The sequence below is a fragment of the Lepidochelys olivacea genome, assembly GCF_965140295.1.
Source record: "Lepidochelys olivacea isolate rLepOli2 genome assembly, chromosome: 11".
In the NCBI taxonomy this organism is placed as follows: domain Eukaryota; kingdom Metazoa; phylum Chordata; order Testudines; family Cheloniidae; genus Lepidochelys; species Lepidochelys olivacea.
The window spans coordinates 34,723,209-34,749,303 of record NC_140421.1 but is presented as its reverse complement, the minus strand read 5'-3'; the positions used below and the strand labels follow the sequence as shown (position 1 = coordinate 34,749,303).

Sequence of the window (26,095 nt, the reverse complement as noted above, 5' to 3'; positions counted from 1 at the left end):
CTTACATCAGGCAATATCAAATCCAGTTTCTGTTTAAAAGACCAAAATGTTACTAGATCTGATCTGACCTGTTTTCCATACTAGTCTCTGCAGTAATAACAGCTGTGTTGTGTGCAGAATGTAGTGATATTAGCTAACTGTTGGTTTGTTTCTATCTAATCCAGCATTAATGTATGCAAGTATTTTTGGAAATGTATCTGCAATAATCCAAAGACTGTATTCGGGAACTGCACGGTATCACATGCAGATGCTGCGAGTAAAAGAGTTTATACGCTTTCATCAAATCCCCAACCCTTTGCGGCAGCGACTCGAGGAGTACTTCCAGCATGCGTGGACGTACACCAATGGCATTGACATGAATATGGTATGTAATTCTACTTTTGGAAACTAACATCACAAAGTCCTAGGGGTCTAGAATGAAACGATTCTCATAATTTTGGCAATGCTAGGTTATGTTTCTTTCTCGCAGGTTTACTTTTTGCCCTGGAGACAAGCCCAGGTTCCCAATCCATGTCATCACATGGTGTTGAAACAAGATGTCACATAGCAGTGTCCTGTTATAAAGTGCAATGTAGCATAGACCCATAAGACATCACTTTCCTCCTTTTGGAGAAACTGTATCAAGTCAGTAGACTCAATTCTTGCTATTCTCCACCACTTCTAATTTAGTTGTACATTAACCCTTCTCAAAATCTCAGTTTCACAGTCTTTGGATCATAGCACACCATCAGTTTTTACGTTGAGCAGCCCACTGAAACCCAAGGGAGTTCTGCATAAATATTTACAGCATGCTATGGCCACCTGAAAGTTTGGAGCAGCCCAGATTCCATTGTTAACATGGAGTTCCATGATTAACGTGGGAGGCAGCCAGTGGTGTGGCACAGATGGTGAGGAAAAGACAATGGCCAATATATTTTTTTTATGGTTAGTAATTGTGGTGAGTGCTTCACTTTTTGGGTGCCAGATTTGGGATGTTTTAAAGGTACCTGGTTTTCAGAGAATGGATGCTCAGCACCAAAGTTGGGCATCCAAAACCTGGGGCACTCCAAATCACTAGTCACTTTGAAAATCTTGCCAATAGTACTAAGTATTGAACTCCTAGTGTTGGTACACACGGCACAGGTTGGGAACCACTGCTGGGTGCTATGGGCTAAAAAAAAGAAAGTGGAGCAGGAGAGAGAATCTTAAGAACACTTGCTCCAAATGCAGCTTTTTCAGGATTACTTTTAAACATTCCCCTTGATCCAGGCACCTCAGTTTCACACCAGTGTAACTCAGTTGGAATATACAGCATTACACTTGCATAAAATCAGTACAGAGTGAGGCCCTTTTTCAGCATTGCATGACACAGCACTAGTACAGTGTAACATGTATTTTGGAGGTGGGGAAAGTGGATTAGTTGGCATCCCAAAAGAGAGGAATTCTAATCAGAAAATAGCCTGAATAACAACTGCTCCCACCCACCAATCTCCATGTCTTTGCTGAAAGCCATCACAGAATTAACCATTCTGCAATTCAGTGTTTTTCTATTTTAGAAAGAAGTGCCAGGATCCAAGATCTATACTTTTTACCCTTGACACTTGATTATAGACACTGACAGAATACTGTAAATAAGTCTTATATCAAGCTACAGACTATGGCATGCTAAAAGGAAATAACATCATTAGCAGAAGTAGGCATCCACTTGCTCTGCTTTTTTTCCAAAAGACAGAAATCTCCTTTCTGAGAAGTTGAATCACTCATGTTCAAGCCATCAATGGCATAATACAAGCTCAGATAACTTCCTAAGGTATTCTAAGACTGATAGATCTGAGACCTTGCCTAGCTTTCTAAATGGTTGGAAGGAAAAGAATCTCCACAAGTTTCAGTACGTGTAAATAGAAATTAAACCCTTACTAGTGTTGCCTTAAATATAAAATCTTCCAGAGGGGTGGTTGTTTCTCTGTGAATAAATTGGAAGAGTGCACACCTTATGTCAGTAGATAAGGGCAATGATTTGATAAGGCATTTAGGGCTCAATCACTGACAGCTTGACTTCTTGGTTACTGTTACATAAAAGCAGATTTTATGGGCAACAACCTATAATCAATCCCCCATTGCCCACACGCACACACTCAGACACACTTCCACAGGCATTGCTGCACCTCAGGGGAGAATTCATACCCCAGAACAGGACAGGTGGTGTTTGAACAAGCCTCTCTGAGGTTAAACTAGTGGAAAGGCAGCATCAGAGCTTGATCATGTATGTTACTGAATGGCCCTAACTCTCACTGAAGTCAGTGGGGTTTGAGATGCTCACTATTGTGCTGAATCCAGCCCTTGAGTTGGAGTAGGTCTGACTCTAGTCCATCATAGTACTTCTGAAGATATTAAATAGCAGGAGTGCACCTTAAAAGGAACTCATTCACCTTTGATTACTGGATGTGACTGGATGTGAAACAGTACCCACAAATTGGATGTTGTCTGGTTAAACTTTTGCATAATACAGAAATCGGTGTGTTGGGAGTTGTCTTGGATTTGTCATTTATGTGAAATACAAATTAAATGGATTAAACAGCCCCACCTACATCAATATGATTGTGAGGCAGTATGAAGGTTTTGTTTTAAATAAAATATGAAACAATAACAGTCCAGATTAGTGGCTTGTTTGTTATGTTTTATTTCTTACTCTCTCATGCTATTCTCTCTCTCAAGTCTGACAATCATTTAATTTACTTTTAATGTATGTTTGTTTGAATAAATTACACATCAATTCAAGGTTGATATGCCAGTTGTCTGATTTATGTTGTACTTATGAAAGATTTATCTCTTTCCTGTCTGCTTCATTCCTAAATACATGGAATAACACCATCCACTGGTAAGAGCAGGAGGTATTTGTATCAAATTTAATTCCAGTGTAAAGTGTGAAGAATATCCATGTTATCTGTTGGGTTTAGAGCTTGTTTAATGTTTTCTATTTTTAGTTGTAACCTTTTTGCATGATGAGCTGGTAGATAACAAAGAGAAAGGCACCTAAATTGAATCAGAAGTGGGGCAAAACAAATAAAACTGCTTGATGTTGCCACATTTATTAGACAGTTTTATCCCACAACTCTAATCAAACTTCTCTGTTGAAAAAAGATCATATGCATATGATATTCATTAGATAGTTGCTCTGTAGAAATGTCACACTCTGATAAACTTGCCATGCTGATCATTCTCCATTTTCCTTTTATGTGAATGCTTTTAGTTCAAACCCCATATGCATGTTAGCAGCAAGTACTGACAAAGTTTTCCAGCTCTAAACCATGACCATATGCAATGGACTGGCATGTGGTTTTGAGAGTTTGAACTTGCATGAAATCTCTGTATTTACATCCACAGGGACCAATTCTGTCCTCAGGCAAGTGTGTGTGAATCCTGCCAACTTCAACTGGAGTTCTGTGTGAATATCTAAAGGCAGAATTTGATCCTGTCTCTTTTCCCTCTCTCCCGCCCCTTCCCCCGTTCCATCACTGAAATCTGAGTAAAAATAAAGTCTAAAATGATTTTCCTTCTTTGAAACATGAAATTTATGTATATGATATAAATAACTAATATGAATATTGTTTCAAAAATGCTTTTACATGTCAGCACTAATAATTTAAGAATTCAGGGAAAACAAATTAACTTTTCACCTAAGAAATAATACTGTACTTAGATAAAAACCACTTGCTTTCTTTAAAAAAAAATCCTGCAATTTTTTACTGAAAATAAGGAGATATTTCATGTTCATGTTAGATGACTGAACATAGAAGTAACCTTCAAGCTCTGGTGGTGAAAGATGCTGAGAACATGATTCATTTGTTCCTCTCTGCTTCACTTCTACGTCTCTTTGATTTTGATGCATTGCATAATGTATTTTGATAAAACAGTTGTACTGATAATATAATTTTGCATGGATTGGATAAACAGTATTTAGGATTTACTTTAATCTGGATCAAATTATTGAGTCTACAGAATAGGCATAATTTGAATCATGCTGTTGTTTTATTCACTGGCAAAGTTAGTTACAAAAGATGATTTATGATGAAAGCTCCTGCCAGTCCCTGAGATTCAAAGGGATTGTTTCATTATGTTCTAGAATTTTTCAGACTATCCTGTTCTGTTTTTCTTGTATTCTTTTCTCCTTATGTTTTCCACTTCCTTCCAATATTATCAGTCCAGTACCTACTGATAACAGCATGACTGTACTTCTCCTTATAGAAAGAAGCAATATTTAATATCCAAAGATCCTTTTTTCAATTATTCATGTGTTTCTTCTAACCCTCACTTTCCCATGGATTTTTCTGTGCATCACGATAGATGTATTGGTTTATTTTACCTAAAAGAAGGTCCAGAATAAGTGGACCATGCTCTGGGAAGGGTTTGCCCAAACATGTATTTTAATTAAAATTTCAGATATAGACTGGAGGAAGTTTTACTTTTTATTTTCGGATTTAATACTATAAAAGGGGATAACAGGTCATCATTTCTTCCAATATACATTTTAGGCCCTTCTCCTGCAAGTACTATGAATATGCTTAATTTTGACACATGTGACTAGTCTCATTGGCTGCAATGGTGCTAGTTGTGTGCGTAAAGAAAAGCACATGCATAATTATATGCAGGATAAGGGCCATAAATGGTACTGTATCAAAAAGGCAGCTTTCACCAGCTGGTAGTGCACGGAGATTTCTCAGTTTTATATTGTGTGGTACAACTGTTTCAACACAGCCTACATTTGCTTATCCTCCTGATACAATCACTTCTCAAGCCCAAAGTGATGCTACCATCATGTGCTGTCTATGTACATTCCAGAAAGATAAGAGAACAATTCACATTTCACAAGCCAAAGTGAGGTTAACTTAACTCCATCCTGACCAGAGCCATTAACTACACTGATTTCTCTATCACATCTGAACTGTACCCAAATTGCAAGAGTATGGATCATTAACCCTTAAATGAATTGGCTGAGATTAGAACTGAGTGGCAATTTTCCAACAGAGAGGTTTTTTTCTGAAAATGCCCATTTGTTGAAACTGAAACTTTTTGCAGGAACATGCCAGCTGCAACAGAAACTTTTGATGCATAATGGGAAATTTTCTGAAAAATCTCAAAAAATAAAAATTAAAAAAAATTCAGGACAGTTTCCTACTCAGTTTTACTTGAGAGAAACAAAACATACCTCAAATATGAATAGACTGGGAACTGGGAAGTTGTTTTTCCCTTGTCTATTGTAATATTGGCTAATGACCAAAAATCTACAACTAATCGAGAGATCCAACAGAAGAGACTTATAAGGCTTGAGCATATGAATAAACTAATCTTCTATCAATAGTTCATTGCATTGTTTCGTGGGCTAAAGTCTCACAAACAGGATAATTACTAATCTTTCTACCACTGATTGCCTTCATTCCATAATGAAGACAGGATATGACTCACCACGGAACTGACCATGAAGTAAAAAAATGAGATGGTCAGCCACATTCTACAACAGTTGACGTTTCCAAGAGGTTTTCAGGAGTGAACGTTTCAGTGATCCATTATGAAGCTCACAGAGACATGAGGAGGTCTTGTGGTTAAGGCACTGAGCTGGAACTCAGGAGATATAGCTTCTGTTCCTGGCTCTCCCATGTATGACGTTGGGCAAGTCATTAACATCTCTTTGTCTTATCTGCCACTGGGACAAGGATAAAATCATACTTCCCTACCTCACAGGAGTGTTGTAAGGCAAAAAGAATTGTCTGAACGATTTCAGAGTGATGAAGTCCATATACATACTTAGATAGACAGAGATAATCGGAACAAAATCTGCATTCAAAAGAACAGGTCACAGCCTGAAGCCTGGCCTTTCACTCTGCCCATCCTAGAAAAGAGACCGCCTACATTGTCCTATCCCTGGAAACCTCATGGACCTTGTCAGCTTCCTAATTTTTATAGTAGTAAAAATTATTCTCTCCTTGAATTAGGGGGCAATGACCTAATAAAACATTCAGACCACTTCCTGTCCACAACACTTAGGCTTCCAAACACTGCCTACCACCACCCAGTTCACCATAGCTCTCAGATAAACTCACAAAGTTAATAAGGAAGCTGGCATGTGGATGGAGAATTCCAGAAAAAGTATTTCACACAAACCTGTGCGTAAGTGCTGATTGAAACCAAAAGTTTCTACTTCTCCATGATGATAGCAATCAGCAAATCTCATCCCAAGGGGAATCACTTGAAAACCCAGATTGCCTCCTCTGACTGCTATCTGTTTTAAGGAACTCTTTCATATTGTGCCAAAATCATGTGACTCCAAAACAGTTTTTTAGGCACAGAGAGGAAGAATCTTGTATTTCCAGCCATTGCGATAGAAATGTGCCTAATCCTATACATAGGGGCACTAGATGCACTGAAAGGATTTTGTGCCTCTGCCTAAGACCTTGCCCCTTGTCCTTTTTAACTGGTCAAAGCCATGTGAAATGCCCTGGCCCACTGCTCACAGAAACCGTTAACTCTTCCTAGAGATGGAACTTGGCCTGGTGTCCTAATATCCTGAAACATGCTCTAAATGGCATGTTCTCAAAAAAACTAAAACTCAGACATCACTGACATAGCTTAACTATTGTATAGTCTAGAACCTCTTCTCTCTGGTAAGGTTTTTATGTAAGTAATTGCAAAGAGCCTTTAGTAGCACCTGGCCTTCAGTGATAGTCTAGATTCCTCCAGTCAGGCTTCAGGCTGGTTCCTGTCAGACAGCCAAAACTGATGGAAGATCTCCTTATGATGAACAGTGGCAAAACAATGATGCTGAAACTTCTAGAATTGTCAGCCATTCTGGATACTATCAATCACAAGATATTGCTTGACCCTGTCTGCCATAGTTTAAAAGCATCCCATTGATTCCCATTATCTATTCTTTTTTCTTCTCATAGATCCTGAGAGTCAGCTGTTTCTCTCCTCCCTGTGAACTTTGCCAATATTCTCCCAGAGGGTGTAATGGTTAGGTACCTGATACAGAACATAAAATAGAATCTTTTGATTGACTTCATTGTGTTTTGGATCAGGCCTATGATGAGATGACAAGAGGGGTACATTGCTAGTAATTGCACATAGCTCTGTCACCTTTTTATTCATCTTAGAAAGTATGGCCTCCCTGATATCCTACCACATAAAGTAAATTGGAGTAAAGAACAGCTGGCTTTAACTGAACCCAGGAAAGACCAAAGAAATGATAGTTAGAAGAAAGAATCTCTAGATCTATCTGAGGGCTCTAGATATTTTTTTAGTTGCTTTACCAAAACCATCTCAATTTCTTTCCATAAAAACTGGAGATTACAGACAGAATATTAACTAGTGAGATTGCTAGCCATAAATCACCCATCTGCCGCCAGGTCTTTCTAAAAGGAGGAATTAACAATCTTCTCCAATTATAGACAAAGTGTTTCCTCACTGGACTTCTCAAAAAGAAGAGATACATATAAGTCCAACTCATAGGTTGCAGCCTGAAGCTCCTTAAGTGTCTACAGAATGTAAATCTTGAAACATTGTTACATGCCCCAAAGACTTATCTCTTACAGTCATATAGATAGGTTTAAAAACTGCCTTCTTCACCGTAGATGTAAGAAAATATGGTGGAAAAATATAAAATATCTTTTTCCATTCTGCACATCGCTCTGATCTATAATAAACTGGCTAAAAACCCAGCCAAGTATATTGTGTTAACTTTAAAAGTTAGGTTGACATAGGCTGGAATAGCTATAACATAGCTAACTCCCAGGGGGGAGACAGCTATGTTGATAGAGGAATGTTTCGGTTGATGTAACTGCCATTATCAGGGAAGGGTATTCCTACACCAACGGAAAAAAAATTTTCCATTGGTGTAGATTGCATCTACACACTAAAGGGTTATGTCAGAATAGCTATGATGTTGTATCTTTGCATAGTGTAGACATATGCTGAGGCATGTACCTCAGTATTAGATAAGTTTCAGAGTAACAGCGTGTTAGTCTGTCTTTGCAAAAAGAAAAGGAGTACTTGTGGCACCTTAGAGACTAACCAATTTATTTGAGCATGAGCTTTCGTGAGCTACAGCTCATCCGATGAAGTGAGCTGTAGCTCACGAAAGCTCATGCTCAAATAAATTGGTTAGTCTCTAAGGTGCCACAAGTACTCCTTTAGTATTAGGTTAGTTAAGGAAAAGCATGTAGAGATTCCCTCAGCAAACACTCAAAGGGCTTTTAATTCTACATTTATTGAAATCAATGGAAAAAATCCCATTGATTTAAATGGTGCAGGATTAAGTCCATAATGCATATATGTTCTCTTACATGCCTACACTTATCCCTGCCTCTTTGATTATTGGTTTGGTATGTCTTCATTCATAAACAGGTCTGACTCTCTCTTCAGGGGAGGGATGCCAGGCAAAAATGAGTTTGGGGTGAGGAGTCGTCCTAACATAGTTAGTGTGATCTCTTCTGCAGAAAGTCCACTCTGAGTGTCAAGTGCATGCTGCTTTATGGTTGATCATGTCAGTATCAAAAGAGACAATTTGAACCATTGGACGAGAGACACACAGTACAAGGAGCACCACTGACTGCCACTAGGACCAGTGTATTGCAACATGTACTGCTTGCGGAATCAAAATATATGTAAGAAAAAGGATATCACATCCCTCAAAGATTTCCTTCCAAAGGCAAGCCTATGCCTGACAGAAAGAAAAACTGAATTTCCAATGAGTGTGAAAGCACTACCACTGAATATGAAACACAAATCATGTACCACACCTGTCCCAATGAACATGCAATATGTAAAAGCAATGTAGCTTGAAATGGTCAGCAAAAATACATGGAATGTGGCATTTTGGGGCAAGTAGAGTGAAGATAAAAACAAAGAAACAAAACACATTGCATCTGCTGGTTCTGTACAACACCTCAACTGTTAGATATAATCAAAGATAACCCAGTACAATTCTTCTGTTTCCTGCCAGCCCAGTCAGCTCACAAATAAAGGTTGAAAAATAATGCAAGTTGTTTCAAATCACATGAGTCAAAACATATTAATAAAAGGCCTGTTAGCATGGTGCAAAAAAAGCTGTAAGGCTAGCCCATACAAGTGTTTCTTCATGATTGCTCATTTATAGAGGATTTACTGTGCAATAATCCTGACCAACCTGGAAAGGAGACTCAGTTAAGGGATGCAAAAGATACTGTGAAACAGTGGTTACCTTGAAATACTCATCATTAACTACACAGTAGTCTTTGACTTTACTGATGTATTTGTGGGTTTTTCATGAGTATCATCCCACCAATAAAGCAATAATGGAAATAACTGCTGTAGCAGTACCCTGATTTGCACCTATTGGAGTACTTCCCTAGTATCTTGTCAGGGACAGAAGTTGATGGCATATCAAAAAACTGTTCAGTAGTTCAACAGAAAATGCAAAACCCACATGGCTCATCATGTACATTATTATTGTCTCAGACAGTAAACACGGGCCACTTTTCCTAATTATTAATTGTATCTATCAGTAGCAAGCATAAAAATAAGATGGTTGCCTGAAGTTAAACCTCATAGATATTAAGCTTTCATGGGTGTATACCCACTTCATTGGATGCATGTAGTGGAAATTTCCAGAGGCAGGTATAAATATGCAAGCAAGAATCAGGCTAGGGCTAACGAGGTTAGCTCAATCAGGGAGAGCTGAGGTGTGAACACCAAGGGAGGGGAAACTGCTTTTGCAGTTGGCTAGCCAGTCACAGTCTTTCTTTAATCCTGAGCTAATGGTGTCAAATTTGCAAATGAACTGAAGCTCAGCAGTTTCTCTTTGAAGTCTGGTCCTGAAGTTTTTTTGCTGCAGGATGGCTACCTATAAATCTGCTATTGTGTGTCCATTGAAGTGTTCTCCTACAGGTTTTTGTATATTGCCATTCCTAATATCTGATTTGTGTCCATTTATCCTTTTACATAGGGACTGTCCAGTTTGGCAAATGTACATAGCAGACTGGCATTGCTGTTACATGATGGCATATATTATATTGGTGAACGTGCAGGTGAATGAACTGGTGATGGTATGGCTGATCTGGTTAGGTCCTGTGATGGTGTCGCTAGTGTAGATATGTGGGCAGAGTTGGCATTGAGGTTTGTTGCAAGGATTGGTTCCTGAGTTAGAGTTACTATGGTGCGGTGTGTAGTTGCTGGTGAGAATATGCTTCAGGTTGGCGGGTTGTCTGTGGGTGAGGACTGGCCTGCCTCCCAAGGCCTATGAAAGTGAGGGATCATTGTCCAGGATGGGTTGTAGATCACTGATGATGCATTGGAGAGGTTTTAGCTGAGGACTGTATGTGATGGCCAGTGGAGTTCTGTTGGTTTCTTTCTTGGGCTTGTCTCGCAGCAGGAGGCTTCTGGGTACACATCTGGCTCTGTTGATCTGTTTCCTTATTTCCTCGTGCGGGTATCGTAGTTTTGAGAATGCTTGGTTAAGATCTTGTAGGTGTTGGTCTCTGTCTGAGGGGTTGGAGCAAATGCTGTTGTACCTCAGCATTTGGCTGTAGACAATGAATCGTGTGGTGTGTCCAGGATGGAAGCTGGAGGCATGAAGGTAGGCATAGCAGTCGGTGGGTTTTCGGTATAGGGTGGTGTTAACGTGACCGTCACTTATTTGCACCGTGGTGTCTAGGAAGTGGACCTCCTGTGTAGATTGGTCCAGGCTGAGGTTGACGGTGGGGTGGAAGCTGTTGAAACTGTGGTGGAATTCTTCCAGGGTTTCCTTCCCATGGGTCCAGATGATGAAAATGTCATCAATGTAGAATAGGTAGAGAAGGGGCATGAGTGGACAAGAGCTGAGGAAGCGTTGCTCCAGGTCAGCCATAAAAACATTGGCATATTTTGGGGCCATGTGGGTGCCCATAGTGGTGCCACTGACCTGGAAGTATATATTGTCACCAAATTTGAAATAATTGTGCGTGAGGATAAAGTCACAGAGCTCAGCAACCAGTTGTGCTGTGGCGTCATCAGGGATACTGTTCCTGACAGCTTGTATTCCATCTGTGTGTGGGATGTTTGTGTAGAGAGCCTCTACATTCATGGTGGCTAGGATGGTGTTTTCTGGAAGATCACCAATACATTGTAGTTTTCTCAGGAAATCAGTGGTGTCATGGAGATAGCTGGGAGTGCTGGTGGCATAGGGTCTAAGTAGAGAGTCCGCATATCCGGAAAGTCCTTCAGTGAGAGTGCCAATGCCCAAGATGATGGGGCATCCAGGATTTCCGGGTTTGTGGATCTTGGGTAGTAGATAGAATAACCCAGTCAGGGTTCTAAGGGTATGTTGATTTGTTCCTGTGTTAGTGTAGGAAGTGTCCTGAGTAGATGGAGCAGTTTCTTAGTGTATTCCTAAGTGGGATCTGAGGAAAGTGGCCTGTAGAATTTAGTATTGGAGAGTTGTCTGGCAGCCTCCTTTTGGTAGTCAGACCTGTTCATGATGACAACAGCACCTCCTTTATCAGCCTCTTTGATTATAATGTCAGGGTTGTTTCTGAGGCTGTGGATGGCATTGCGTTCTGCACGACTTAGGTTATGAGGGAAGCTATATTGTTTTTCCACAATTTCTGCCTGTGCACATCGGTGGAAGCATTCTATGTATAGGTCTAGACTGTCATTTCGACCCTCAGGAGGAGTCCATGTGGAGTTCATCTGTGTATCAGTGCGTTGTTCAGTGTTATCTTGAAAGTATTCTTTGAGTTGGAGATGGCGAAAGTAGGCTTCCAGGTTACCGCAGAACTGTATCATGTTGGGGGCGGGGGGGCAAAAAGAATGTCCCCGAGATAGGACAGACTCTTCTGCAAGGCTGACTGTGTAGCTGGATAGATTGACCATATTGCTGGGTGAGTTAGGGGTACCACTGTTGTGGCCCCATGTGGCAGGTAGGATTTTAGACAGCTTACAGTCCTTTTTCCTTTGTAGAGAGGTGAAGTGTGTAACGTAGATCTCCTGTCTTATTTTAGTATAATCCGTTTGTATGGAAGGTTGGTTATTTATGAGAGTCTCCAGGTTGGAGAACTCTTTTTTGATGCTTATCAGGTGGTTCTTCAGTTTCTTTGATAGTATATAGCATAATCTCTCACTATGGTCTGTGCAGAATGTAGATAGCAATGGATTTTTCACCTTTAGTCCATTTGGTATGATGTCCATCTGTTTGCATTTGGAAAGGAAGATATCATCTGTCTGTACTTGTGCAAGTTTCTTCATACACTATGAATAAAGTGTATTTATTCACTGATAAAGCAGGTGCTGTTGTCTTGCTTGCATATTTATACCTGCCTCTGGAAATTTCCACTATATGCATCTGGCAAAGTGGATATTCACCCACGAAAGCTTATGCTCCAATATGTCTGTTAGTCTATAAGGTGCCACAGAAGTCTTTGCCGCTTTTACAGATCCAGACTAACACGGCTACTCCTCTGATACTCATAGATATTGCTCATTCTACTGTCATAAATCCTTGTGAATCAAGATACAGGTGAGGTTGGCATCCAATAGAACATTCTTGGAAAAGCTTTCAATACCAGTCATCTCAGGGTATGTCTACCCTGCCATTAGACACCTGCGGCTGGCTTGTGCCAGCTGATGTGGGCCAATGGGCTGTTTAATTGCAGTATAGGTGTTTGAGCTTGGGCTGGAGCCCAACCTTTGGGACATAGCTTGAATGTTTACACCGCAATTAAACAGCCTCTTAGCCCAAGCCCCATGAGCCTGAGTCAGCTGGCAATGGCCAGCCATGGGTTTCTAACTGCAGTGTAGACATACCCACAGTAAGTTATGTGGCAAGAATTCCTCACCTCATCCAAAGGACTAATCTTCTAGCCAATTTGAATAATAGAAATACTTTCCTTTCTAGGTTGCTCCTGATCATGACTCACAGCTTGGTGTAGAGAATCCTCCCCTGTGTTTGAGTTTAACTTTTCTCACTGAGGATGCCAAATAAGATCAGTCAAACATTATATGCCATACACTGGGTTGCAAAGATGAGGAATGAGTTTGTGCCCCATGGCTGCCAAAGAACAGAGCTAAAACCAGTAGTAAAGAAGTATGATAGCATTGTGGGGAGAGCGGAGTCTCCTGAATTACACTCAAGTACCATGGTGGGGAAGCCCCTAGAGGTTCAGTTGCAAAAAACATGAAAATCTGTGTTTTTGCTGAACAGAGCCCAGTGGGAAGAGATTACTGAGGTGTCAGAGTGTGGAGGTAGAAACATGAAGGGGAAGAATGGAGAAACTAAAACACACACATTTAAAAATCTTCTCTTGATAGACCCCCCACAACGTGACTATCACAAAATCTGTCACTTAGAATGATGCTGTTTTGAAAGCAGTTCCTATATATGTTGCACTCAGTGTTGTCAATTTTCATAATTTCATCACAGGTCTCACAATTGTTAGTGGTTTTCTTAAAGCTCCAGCTTCTCAAGTCAGATAGCTACAAAGTGAATCTCAGGTTTTATTTTTTAGAGAGTAAGTTTTTACTACTCCTAGTCACAGAGAAACTTGTAAATGTTACCAGAGTATACTTAATGGCCTAGAAACTAGATGATAAAAGAACCCCCTATTTAAAAAAAAACACATAATTTTTGAAGACCTAACTCCTGATTATTGAACACTTTGGGTTGGCAATTCTGGGTACTCTATAAATATTAAGGCCTGGTTTCCCAATTCACCAATCTAATAGGAGTTGTAACTCCATTAATCTGAATACAGTTATTCTGGATTTACAGTGGTGTGAGATCAGAATCGCTCTTCTTTTTTTTTTTTTTAACATCTTGGTAAAATTGCTGAACCAAATATTTTCATAAAGACCAGCATGGATTAGAAAAGAATACATAAATTTTATGGCAGACTGACCAAATAATCTAAAACACACAATTTGCTAATATTTAAAATATGATCAAGTATAATAAAAGTGGTGAGGCAATTCTGCTCTTAGAAGTACTGTATATACCAATGTTCTAACGAATTTTAACTCTTCTGAAGTCAAAAATTTAGGCTGTGATTTTTCAAAACTGCCAAAAAGCACCCAACTCCCATCACAATTAAATGGACTTTGGGTGCCCATTTTCCTTAGGGACCGTTGAAAATCATAGCTTCAAATCATAAATGCTTTTAATACCTGATGTACAGTATTTATGGTATTTTAGGGTATAATCTCTCTCAGGCAGGGCCTATCTCCTCATACATGTTTGTACAGTGCCTAGTACATTTTGGGTGCTATTGAAATATGAATACAGCAACTAACAAATATTAGGCAATGGTTTATAACATCTTCATAGTCAGAACAAATTAATGACCTTTATACTTGTTTCTCCAAATAAACCAAAAATGTGCAGAAATATTAACTAACCCAACAAACATGCTCTGCATAGCTTTTGTTTAATAGTAAAGTAAAATTCTTTGTTAAATAATACAAATAAAAACTGAAGTGAATCTGATTCATGTTAAGACTGTTCTTCTGTGTGTCTAACAACACAAAAACATTTCACTTTTAGCACACCTGAATTGAAAATAGGTTGGTATTTCATGTCATTTAACATTTGGGCTCTTCTAAATTGTATTAAAATGGGAGCATAACAAAAAGAGAGAGTGAGAGATTAAAAATTAAACACTTCAAAATATTAAGTTCTTTTCTTCAGTCACATGAACAGATCAAAGTAATTTAAAAGCAAATATTTCCAACTTTTCATCCCCCAGACTTTGATCTAAGATGTTTAGATATCAGTTTTGCTGTATTATTCAGAACATGATAAATTTTGTAAATGATAGTAACTTGTTAATATGTTTGGAGACAACCATATTAAAATAAATAGAACCAATTGTACTTTAAGCAATATCTGGTTATATGTGGTTAGACATTGGTAACAGAGTGGTGAAATTGGAGCTTTTCCTTTTTTATTTTTTTGTTTTCCTTTGCTTCTTGTTGAATTCTGGCTTCTTTGAAGATGTATAGACTGGTGTGATAGTGTCCAAAGGCCATAAATTGTTAAACTATTTGTATAAATGTGTGTTATAACATTGTGTTTTCTGTTATTTCACAGTAGAAGCTGTATTGACTTCTGTTAGCAATCATAGAAATATTTCAAAAGCAATTAAAGGTACTAATGTTTCATTTGTAAATCATAGCTTGGCTTCGGTGGACAAATAGCCTCATGTCAGAAATGTACACATTCCTCTTCTCTGTTAACAAGGCGAGAGATAGCAGTTAAGAACCTATTTATGCAATAGGAATGACTGCACAGACCTTTATTGTGCTGAAATAAGAAAATATACAGTGAGGACTGAATACTGTTATGACAGGAATTATTTTAAATTGCATTCTCTACAGAAATACCCATTGATATTACTTATGTGCGTGCGTACACACTGTAAAAGAAAAAGTCATAGATCAATAGACTGTGTTAATAGCAGGAAGGCAAATCCTGTTCATATTACTCATATGATTAGTCCCATTGTGTCGAATTCAGATATGCATATGCAACTCCCCTTGAAATCAAAGAAAACTGTGTAATAAAAGAAAATTTGGCCCATTAACTTTAATGGGACTCTCTGCATAAGTGAAAAACAAGCAGGATGTGGCCTACGAAGTGGACAATGCCTAGTAACTTATGTGTAAGTCCAGTTTCTGAATACAATGAGTTTACTCAATGGGTGGGCATTGTTTCCATTGAAATGAATAGTAAAATTTCCATTACCTTCAGAGAAAACAAAGGTTAATGCTGAACAATTTAGCAAATCTCTCGCCCAAAATGACCAAGTTGTAAGCAGAATCCTTGTCTTCATTCCATGAACAAAATTAACAGTGTCTCTTTGGGGAATCCCGCAGTTCTAGGTAAATTCCAGTGAACCTGAATAACAGATGAGCAAATACCTGCAGCTTATGGGCCAGATCCTCAGCTTGTGTAAATCTGGCTTGAATGGAGTACACAAGCCATTTGCCTACTGAGGATCTGGGCTATACATTTCTAAATTAAATATATTTAGCAACACTTATCAATTTAAATTTTCACAGTTGTGCAAAATTATAGCTTTTAATCATTTTTTCTATTTTTATCTATTTAAATTTTCAGTTGTGGGAAATGATGGGGGTCAGACAATAATTGTTGTAGACCCCGAGAGTCAAAAAGTTAAAGCCTTGTAATCATTAAAACACAAATAGCCAACATCACAGGTCAAGTTATACAAAGTAAGTGCGCTTAAACCAAACTCTAAGTTCTCAAGCAGCATTTTTCTTACTTCACCTACTTGTAAATTTTGATTATTATCGATGGAAATATTTTTGTCAGAGTGTGTATGGTAAAATCGACATTTACTGACCGTTACCTATAAAAATCTAATCCTTCCAAATTTAGTTATATCTTGTCATTATCCTGTTGCAATTTAGTCACACGTACTGATCATATTTCCTGTAATGCAAGAAATAAAAAATGTGTGTGAGCACTACACTTTCAAGAGACCCTACTAGCATTCAAATTAAATTAATATAGAGAACAGCCATTTGATCCCATATTTTGATCAAACTAAATGTTCATTAACCTGGATGAATTGAAAATATTCTGAACAGCCTTGCTACCCACCACTATTTTTATGTCAATGCATTCATACTGGGAACAAAGAAAACATTACAAGTTATTTAAAATTATTTGCATAGTATTGATGTGAAATGCTTTCATTTTTCTCTTCAGGTCCTAAAGGGGTTTCCAGAATGCTTACAAGCTGACATTTGTCTACACCTCAACCAAAACTTGCTTCAGAACTGCAAAGCTTTCCAGGGGGCCAGTAAAGGTTGTCTCCGAGCTTTAGCTATGAAGTTTAAGACAACCCATGCTCCTCCTGGTGACACCTTAGTCCACTGTGGTGACGTTCTCACAGCTCTTTACTTCCTGTCAAGAGGCTCCATAGAAATCCTCAAGAATGACATAGTTGTAGCCATTCTTGGTATGTATTTGCAAACTAAGGAGATGGAATGTCATCTTTCTGCTAGCACATACTATAGAACAGCAGACTGAAAAAGTCCATTGCCATATTTGGTGCATGCACCCTGTGAATGACTGTCACTTTAATTTAAAATCAAGCTTCTTTATGACTAATTTAGCAGCAGCACCTACATAATATCCTCACCCCATGGTCAGGAAGGGGGCCTGTCCGTATCACAAGTAACTTTGCTGTACAGGGGAAGGGGTAGGATCTGGAGAGTCCATGCAGGGAGTAGAGAATCCCTGTGCATCAAAGAGCCCAGCTGCATGTGCATTTAGAATTTTCCCCGATCAACTCCAACATAAATACCTGCCTAAGTTAAAATTATGTGAAACGGCATTAAGGTACGCACTTCCCCCTCCTGTGAGTCAGTCCTATGGCACTGGCTGGTGACAGAATCCTTAGAGGTGAGGTTACAATTGGAGCTGGGTGAACAATGGATTTTTCCATGCACTGGCAATTCCAAAAAATTGGGAGGAAAAATTTTCACATCAAAACAAAAACAAAATTTTGAAAAATTGAAAAGTAAAAAAAAATCATTTTGAGTCCAACAAAATGTTTCATTTCAATTTTGATCATGTTAAACATTTTTGACTGGTTTTTTTAACCGAATTAAAGGAAATGTTGAACCAAAAAGTCATTTGAACTTTAAAAGTGAAGTTTTTCATTTAGAAAATGTTGAAATTAAATGTTTTGATTTTTTGGAATTGGAGGGGAGGGGTCAACTGAAGCAATTTTTACAGGAATTCATGAAATGTTTTGGTGTTGCCAAATCTGCATTTTTCACCAAAAATAGTTGCATGCAAAAAATGTCACCTATCTTTAATTACAATGGAGTTGTGTTGAACTGAGTCAATAGAAGTTTTGTCATCTACTTCACTGGGAGCAGGATAGAAAACACAGAGGGGAGAGAGAGGCTACTGCAGAGACAAATGACCTCCCTGTATTACCTGAGAGCCGCAGAGGTTTTGTGGCATAACAGACTCCTACTCTTATTGCAAACCCTATCCCTCTGGAAGGAATAATGCCAGGGAAACTGGAGGGAGAACCATGTGGAGCTTCCAGAACACCTTGGAGTAGATTGAACAATCTATCCCATGGAGACCATCTTAAAATATGTGAAAATAATTGTAGTCCTCAGTCAAGAAAAAATGAGGGAATTATTTTTATTTTATTGGCTCTTGTGCTATGCTTGATTGCTGCTGCATTGTTCTGCAACAGTTTGTGACAGCAAGAATATAAACACATAGGAGAGTACAAATCAACAATAAAATGATATTGGTCAGAATAATGGGCTGGTTTAAATTAGCCTGCATGAAATTAGCCTGCAATAAAACCTCTTTGAAAAAGAACAAAGATAAACAACATTTTGCCAAAAACATCTGCCTCCTGCAGAAAAGCACACAGGAGGGAAAATTAACATGGAAAACTCTTGTTGATGCATCCTTCCCTCCACTGGGACAGGTTTGCAGCCACACACAAGTAGCATGGCCAAAGCCCTCTGCAGTGTGCATATGTCCCCAAATCCTCAAAGAAACCCATAGATGTGAGGGGGATCTGAACAGACAGTCCGTCCCTCCTTGTTTCTCCCCAAATCCCCTCCTCTTGGCAGCATTTTCATTCGGGAGCCAAGCCATGTTATCACTACTGATCTGATTGCAGTAGCACACTAAAGCCCTTTCTGAGAGGGAGATAATGCAGCTCAGCATTATAATGGAAAATCCAATTGTCCTGGAGAGTATAATGCTACGTGGTTGGGCTGCTCCCAGTTCCTCCATCTCTGGACTGCCATTCCCCCCAGATTTGCAGAATTCCAACCATGCAGTATATGCAGGGGGGAGCTTTTTAGCCTTGTTGGTTGAGGGGGGGCAAGGTTAGTATGATGGTTCATAGGTATTGCTACCTCTTTCCAGGTTTGCAGGCCGGAGCTGACAGGTGTTTGTGATCATTTTTGTCCCCTTTGTGCCTTGCAGAAGAAGGGATTATAGGGCAGAAACAAAGGTCAACATTTCCTAAGTGGCCACTGATTCACTGAATTTGGGTACCCAACTTCAAACACTCTGGGCCCTATTTTCAGAGGAACTGCGCATCTACATCTTTGTTTTGAAGTATGGAGCTATGGGCGCTCAGCACTTCTGATAACAAGGTACAAAGTGTCTCAAGATGGGCACCCAAAATCGAAGTTCGCTCCTGAACATGTTGGCCAAAATCTTTGTAAATTTTTGAAAGATGGATAATGGAAATGAATTCTGGAGCCATTTCAATCTGAGGGCCTGATCCCACATACCTCACTGCATGCAATGGAGATTTTGCCTGAATAAAGTGTGGAGTGATTACAGAATTCCTGGTCTTCCACAGTTACCAGAGGTCAGGATGCAGCAGGGAGCTCAATAAACAAGGGAGTTTGTAGATGGAGAAACAGTAGATGGAGAAATTAGAAGGATGGCAATGTGGTGATATATAGAGAGAGCCCTGCAGATCTGCGGCTATCCGCTTTATATGTGTGGATGTAGATAGCCACAGAATGTGTTTTTGGATCGTGGATCAGATATGGATACAAATTTTGTATCAGCGCAGGACTTTAGATATATATGATTATGTGATAGATGAAGGGTTGCTGTAGCCTGTTGGTCCCAAGATATTAGACCCAGAGAGAATGTTGGTGAGAGAGACAAGCTTTTGAGCTTACACAGAGGAAGAAGGAGGAGGAGAAGAGCTCTGTGTAAGCTCAAAAGTTTGCCTCTCTCTCCAACAGAAGTTGATGTGATATATGATATTCATGATATCATACTGTATGTCATGATAGATTAAATATGATACAACATTTTGTAACTATGATATTTTAAGGCTAATGTGAACAAGTGTTATCAAAGTGATTACTGCAATATAATTGTCACAGATATCAAACTGTACTTGCAAGATATGTTAACAAAATTTAATATCAGATATTATTATACATTGTATACCTTATACCTTATACAAGGGAGTTTGTCAAAGAGTTCTCTAGTTACTGCTTAAGTCATGGTTCTTTGTGTCTATGTCCTCACACTACATGTGCTATAAAAGATCAGATGCAGATTTTGGAAAAACAAGCACGTACGTTACTGACGACTATTTTAGTGAGAAATAAATACTGTAAATGTGTCAAGGTTGAAGGAAAGCAGAGTTGTAAAAGTATTAGCATGAAAACAGCTCTGTTTAAGGGGCTGCTGCCTCTGGAGGTTTTGAATTACTGTTCAAAGTTAATTCTAACATTGAAAATTGAGTCAGTTTCTTCTGTTGCAGATCTTTGGGGAAAGGACTATGTCATCATATATATTTGTATATTTGCTGGGACAATGTAGTCTCAATCCAGATTGGGCGCTCTGGGCACTACTGTAGTATAAAATTACATCATCATGAACAATATTATTTACTACTCTAGATTATATTTTTGTTACAAGAAGGGGCTGGTAGAAATTCTGCATGTATTCTGTTATGTCAGGAATAATGCAGAACTGATTCAAAACAGAGTTTTAAAATTTCCAGATCTTCCTCTTGCTTAGTCCAGTTTTATACCAGCGTCACTCCAGTGATTTTGATGGAATTACTCCTCTGACATACACTGGTGTAAATCAGGATAATCAGGTTTCATAACTTCATATCCCATAGTATAAGTTTCTTGAAGAGTTATGGGTGCATTCATTTTAATGGAGTTCTCATAATTAAAATAATCCGTCTGATTTTTTTTTGCAGGTAAAAATGATATTTTTGGAGAGATGGTACATCTTTATGCAAAACCAGGGAAATCAAATGCTGATGTGAGAGCTTTAACCTATTGTGACTTGCATAAGATCCAGCGAGAAGACCTACTAGAAGTTTTGGATATGTATCCTGAATTTTCTGATCTCTTTCTCACCAATCTAGAACTGACTTTTAATCTGAGACATGAAACTTCAAAGGTACATACAGTAGGTGTTGTTTTTTTCTATGATTTTCTTTCAAGTGTACTTGTTAAGTCACAGAAAAGAAAGACGTCCCTGGAAAATATAAGTTCTGGCTCTTCTTTTACACCAAAGTTAATGGACTTATAATGGTGTGAGAGTGGAATCAGTTCCATATGATCAGAACTGGAAAATATATGAAAAACAAAGGCTAACAGAATTGAAAGCAAAAGGCTTGAGGCCAAATTCTGTTCAAGAAAACTTACCTGTGTGGTCCCAGCAAAGTCCGATAGACCTAGCAGAAGTGAATGAGATGACTCAGGTGATATTAAACTACCAGGATTTGGTTCTTTATTCAAATAGTGTTAAGATTTCAACCAGAGGGATTTTGAATATTTTGATATGCCCATTAAAAAACTGTTTTGAAATAAACATGAATATAAACTTAATGAGGGAAATTTGACACTGTCAATATATTTATCAGAAAAAGAAAATAAACAAGAATCAAGCTACCCTGGTTCCATTTATGACTAATACTACAACAAATGTAATTGTCTTGCAAATCTTCTGTCCTCTTGGACTACATTTCCTATATTCAAAATTAACTAATAAAACATATGAAGCACTCTTGGTAGGACACCCCACACTTGTCTTCCCTACCCTGAACCTGCAGAACCTCCGTTTGTCTCTCCTCCCACCAATGGCTTCCTTAAGATGCCTCCCTGCCCACAGTGCCCCCTTCAAGAAAGGAGAAGGAAGTGCAGCCTCGGTAGGGTTCACTTCTCCCAGGAAGTTTGTCAGTCTGGATTTGGAAAAAAAATAGAGGGTTGGCCATTGGCTGAAGGGGAGGATGCTTCTGGCTAACAGGAGCGAGAGGTGTTGCATTCGTTTGGATGGAATAAATGGGCCCAAAGAGTAAAAGGTGTTAATAAGACGTTGTCACTGTCCAACATTAAACAGTGTTAAACAAGGCTTGGGGTTTGGTATACAGAGACTTCAGCCTGCATAGTACCATGGCAAATACATAATTAAAAATCTTGTTACCCTTTTATTAAAGATACAGAAAAGAATGGGGGAAATTTGCATTATTTGAAATGTAAAGTGTTAAGTAAAGCTTTCATTTGAACATCATCCCTTGTTCCCTTTCCTTTTTCTAGGAGAAAACCCTTTGTCTGACAGTCTCTTTTAGATGGTATCAAAGATAGTAATCACTGTCCTTTTGCGGGAAATGGGAGGAAGTTAGTTGAGATGGGCTGGAGTTTTTGTTGTTGCTGAAGTTCAACCCCATTTTCTGGAAGACAAAACAAGACACAAACACACAAAAGGGGAGAGGAAAGAACAGCAAAGATAGAACATGCAGCTTCTAACTCTGATGTTGAATCTCACTTGCAGCCTCACTGCTGGAAAAATGTAGGCACAACGCGCAGTCTTATCAGTCACCTCGAGACCTGGCAAACTCATACCAGCCCCAGGCTATTTAGGGCATTGCTTTTAACTGCCTCTTTCTGGTCACAGGCTCTCATCAGTGTTCCAAAATATACAGTCTTTACCATCTAAACTAGGCTCCTGTTAGACAGAAGGCAAACGGAGAGGGAGAGAAAAGAGAAGAAATAAGGTGGGAAAGGAAAAGGATACACAGAGTTGGAGGAGCAGGCTGTGATAAAGTCTTACATCCCAAGTAGTGGTTGGGATTTAGCTGGAGCCAGGTAGAGGTGGCCATATGTTCTGGCTCCCTCTTTTTTGGCCTGGCCTGGTCTGGTCAGGACACCTTTCAGGATTAGGATGAAGATCATGGGATAGCAGCTATGATGGTGAAGCTCACTCCTTCCCCTTCTCTCATCTTTGCCAGTCGGTGTTCTGGCACCCTGCTTTTCTCCTATGGTCTCTTTTTTTAAGAACCACAACAGGGACTGATGGGCAGAATAGTCCATCCACTCGTTATTTTATCCACCAATTAGGCCTAATTTCTAACACACCAATTTTGGTTCATTGATTTCCAGTCCCATGCTTCTCTTGTTTGCCAGGCATGATTTGAAACACAGTCCTTGAATTTTGTCAGTAGTTCTTTCTGTTTGGACTAAGTCAGTCTTTGTCTCCCTTTCGTACCTTTTCCCATCAGCATTTATTGTAAGTGGTTATTGTGACAATTTATAAACATTCACTCACTTTTTACTGTTGAGCTCCCAATTAGGGTAAATTTGTAGGCCTAATTATCACAACATAATCCCTTTTTTTGGTAACCAGTTCTGCCTATGATCGGACCTTTGTTCATTATGTCACTAAAAACATATTTTAATTTAAGCACATAGAGGAGGGTGGGGGAGGGTACTTCGTTATTATTTATCCCACCGCTGGCATTTACAAATCTTATTTGATTAGATCTTACCAAAATTACAGTTAAACCTTCCAGATGTTAACAAAAGCTAAGAACTTACCACTTACTTGTTTTGTAGTAAAACAAATCTCAAACAGCTGCTGTTATATGACTGTAAGATGTTTAAAAACAAACCAGCTGTTATCAGTTCTTTGGCTGTATGCCCAGAATGGGTAAAGATTGGGGAGAAAACTTTCCGCTTCTTTTTGGCGCTTACACATTCAAAGCTGCATATCTACACAAACTGTGAAAATGTATGCACCAATGGTTAAACTTTGTCACCTAGAGAAATTTGTTTAGCTCTGATGGCATTTTTACCCAAGCGTATTGCCTTCTTTTACAAAGAAGCAACAAAATGATGTTCTTTAGGAATCACTTCTGCATTTATGAGCTATTTGGAACACCCAGAAGCAGTAAAACTTAGCAGCCATTTGTACTCTATGACAGAACTTGCCCACCTTTTTCACCACCAATATTTGTGAGGGCAGCTAAGCCCACCATGAGGATTTAACCCATGAAACAACAAAAACTGACATCACAAACAAAACAGAAAAAAATTGCAAAACACAAAAAAACAATAACCCCAAAACATTGTAAAAACAATAAGGAAAAATATTTTTAAAACAAAACAACTAAAATTGCAAAAACACAAAACAATCACAAAAATCTTGTAGATGGTATTAAAGATGGTAAAGACTGTCCTTTTTGGGGAAAAGAAAAGAAGTTAGTTGAGATGGACTCAGGGCTGACCTCAGGAGTAGGCCACCTGGGTGGCTGCCCACGGTGCCCAGTGGTCAAGTGGTTGCTGTGCAGCAGTGTAGGGCTGTGCGCTGCTGGTGTAGTGTCAGAAACTGTTGCCTGAGGAGCACTGCATGGGGGGAGGGAACTCCCTGCTTCCTCCTGGCGGAGGAATGTGGGGGAATGGTGACACACAGATACTGCACACACACACCCCAGTGTTTCTCCGTGCTCCCCTAGAGAGCTGTGTGGGCAGGGGAAGTGAGGAGCAACACCAAGAACTCCGTGCATCCAGGTCACTTTCCCCACTTGAGCTGGGCTGTGAGGCAAGCAGCAGGAGCTGCCCTCCTCTTACGCAGCCCAGGTGGGAAAAGTGACCTGGATGCAAGGAAGTCGCTCCTTGCTCCCCCCGCCCCAGAGCCCCCTAGGGGTGCATGGAGGAGCAACGTTCCAGGGAGAGCAAAGGAATAAAGTGGAGAAGGAAAGTACACATGGGTGAGGTGGAGGGGAAGTATCAGCATCTTACATCCTAGGCGGTGGTCAAGATTTACCCAGAGGTGGTAGAGGCGGCAATGGCACCTCGCTCCCTGTCTTTGGCCCAGTCTGGTCAGGACATCTTTCAGAATTAGGATGAAGAAGGTCTGGGATTTTAGGAGCTAGTGGGGGTGACAGCTATGGTGGTGAAGCTTGGTCCTTCCCCTATTTTTGTCTTTCAGTTAGCCAGTGCTGCAGTAGCCAGTGCTCAACTAAGTTCCAAAAGGGAGTGATGGGCAGAATAGCCCATCCTCTCATTTGTATTGGAAATTAGACCTAATTAGTGGATAAAACATCAATTTTGGTTAATTGATTTTTAGTCCTACACGTCTCTTGTTTCCCAGGCATGATTTAAAACACAGTACTTGAGTTATTCCAGTAGGCCTTTCTGTTTGGATTAAATCAGTCTTTGTCTCCCTCTACCTTCAACATTTATTGGTATCAGTTATTGTGACATTTTTTAAACTTTCACTCACTTTTCACAGTTAAGCTCACACTTAGGGTAAATTTGTAGGCCTAATTATCACAACAGAGGAGGAACAAGGGAGAAGCTACTGCCTAGGTAGCTTTGCCTATCACATAATGCTGTAGAAGTGCATCTAGCCATGTCCAGAAAGTGTGGGCTATACTGCGCGATGGATCTGCCCCTTTATAGTTGTGTATTTGAAAAATGTAGTTTAAATTTAAGTTTAATTATTCCTGATATACATCACAGTATTTCAGGTGTTCCAGTATATTTTAAAGTAAAGATAATACAGCCTTAGTATGGAGAGACCACCCTGTAGCACTCTGCTCTTGAATCCATGCTGAGACATGAGGAGACAGAGACCACTGGAATTTTGTATGCAAATGCCGGGCACAAGGGTTGCTGATCAGCAAAGTACAAATCAGGGAGGTTCTACATATGTTTTAATTTATTTAAAAAAATAGAATATATTAAAAGTCACTTTATAGAACAAATCATGTTATTTTTTAATGCTGAGCCTTCCTTCATAAAAATTGTATTTTTTTTCTTTACAAAATTATCCTTTCTGTTCCATATGTTAACTCAGCTTTGGAAAGGTCATTGCTATTATTTAAATGTTAGATATAATATATTTTACGGATACATTGAAGCTAGGCCTGAAACTCTGCATATTTGAGAGCTCCTTGAGGATAAAATTAATTCTTCATGATAGGGGCTTTTGAGCAACTATTTCCTGTACTTTCATCATCATAATGTTTTATAATTATTTTTCTCATTGGAGGCTCATTGTTAGTTAAAATGAAACTCTATCCATCATGTGTGTTAAAAATCCATGATGTAGAACCCAGAGACAATCCCCTCACACCCATCCTCCCCACCCATTAGTTCCTTAGGGGTGGCTCCTGCTTCTTACTGCCCCACCCGTACTCCCCCAAGTGAAGAAGCAACTAGAGACACTTTTGGCGCTCCACACAGTGGGAAGACACCCATGCCTATGAATTCGCAGGAACAGGGTCTTAGCTAGTAACTCATTGACTAACACAGTGTTTCTCAAATG

At 39.3% G+C, this 26,095-nt stretch overlaps 1 protein-coding gene across 4 annotated transcripts in view; it reads left to right on the top strand.

The window, feature by feature from the left end:
* Nucleotides 1-26,095, top strand: part of KCNH7 (potassium voltage-gated channel subfamily H member 7) — a 341,749-nt gene that overhangs the window by 290,278 nt on the left and 25,376 nt on the right. For all 4 annotated transcript variants that reach the window (XM_084642910.1, XM_084642908.1, XM_084642909.1 and 1 more), the window contains 3 exons: nt 165-364; nt 16,712-16,964; nt 20,739-20,944. In XM_084642910.1, the coding sequence (XP_084499036.1) occupies nt 165-364; nt 16,712-16,964; nt 20,739-20,944 (659 nt within the window). The remainder of the gene's footprint in view (nt 1-164; nt 365-16,711; nt 16,965-20,738; nt 20,945-26,095) is intronic.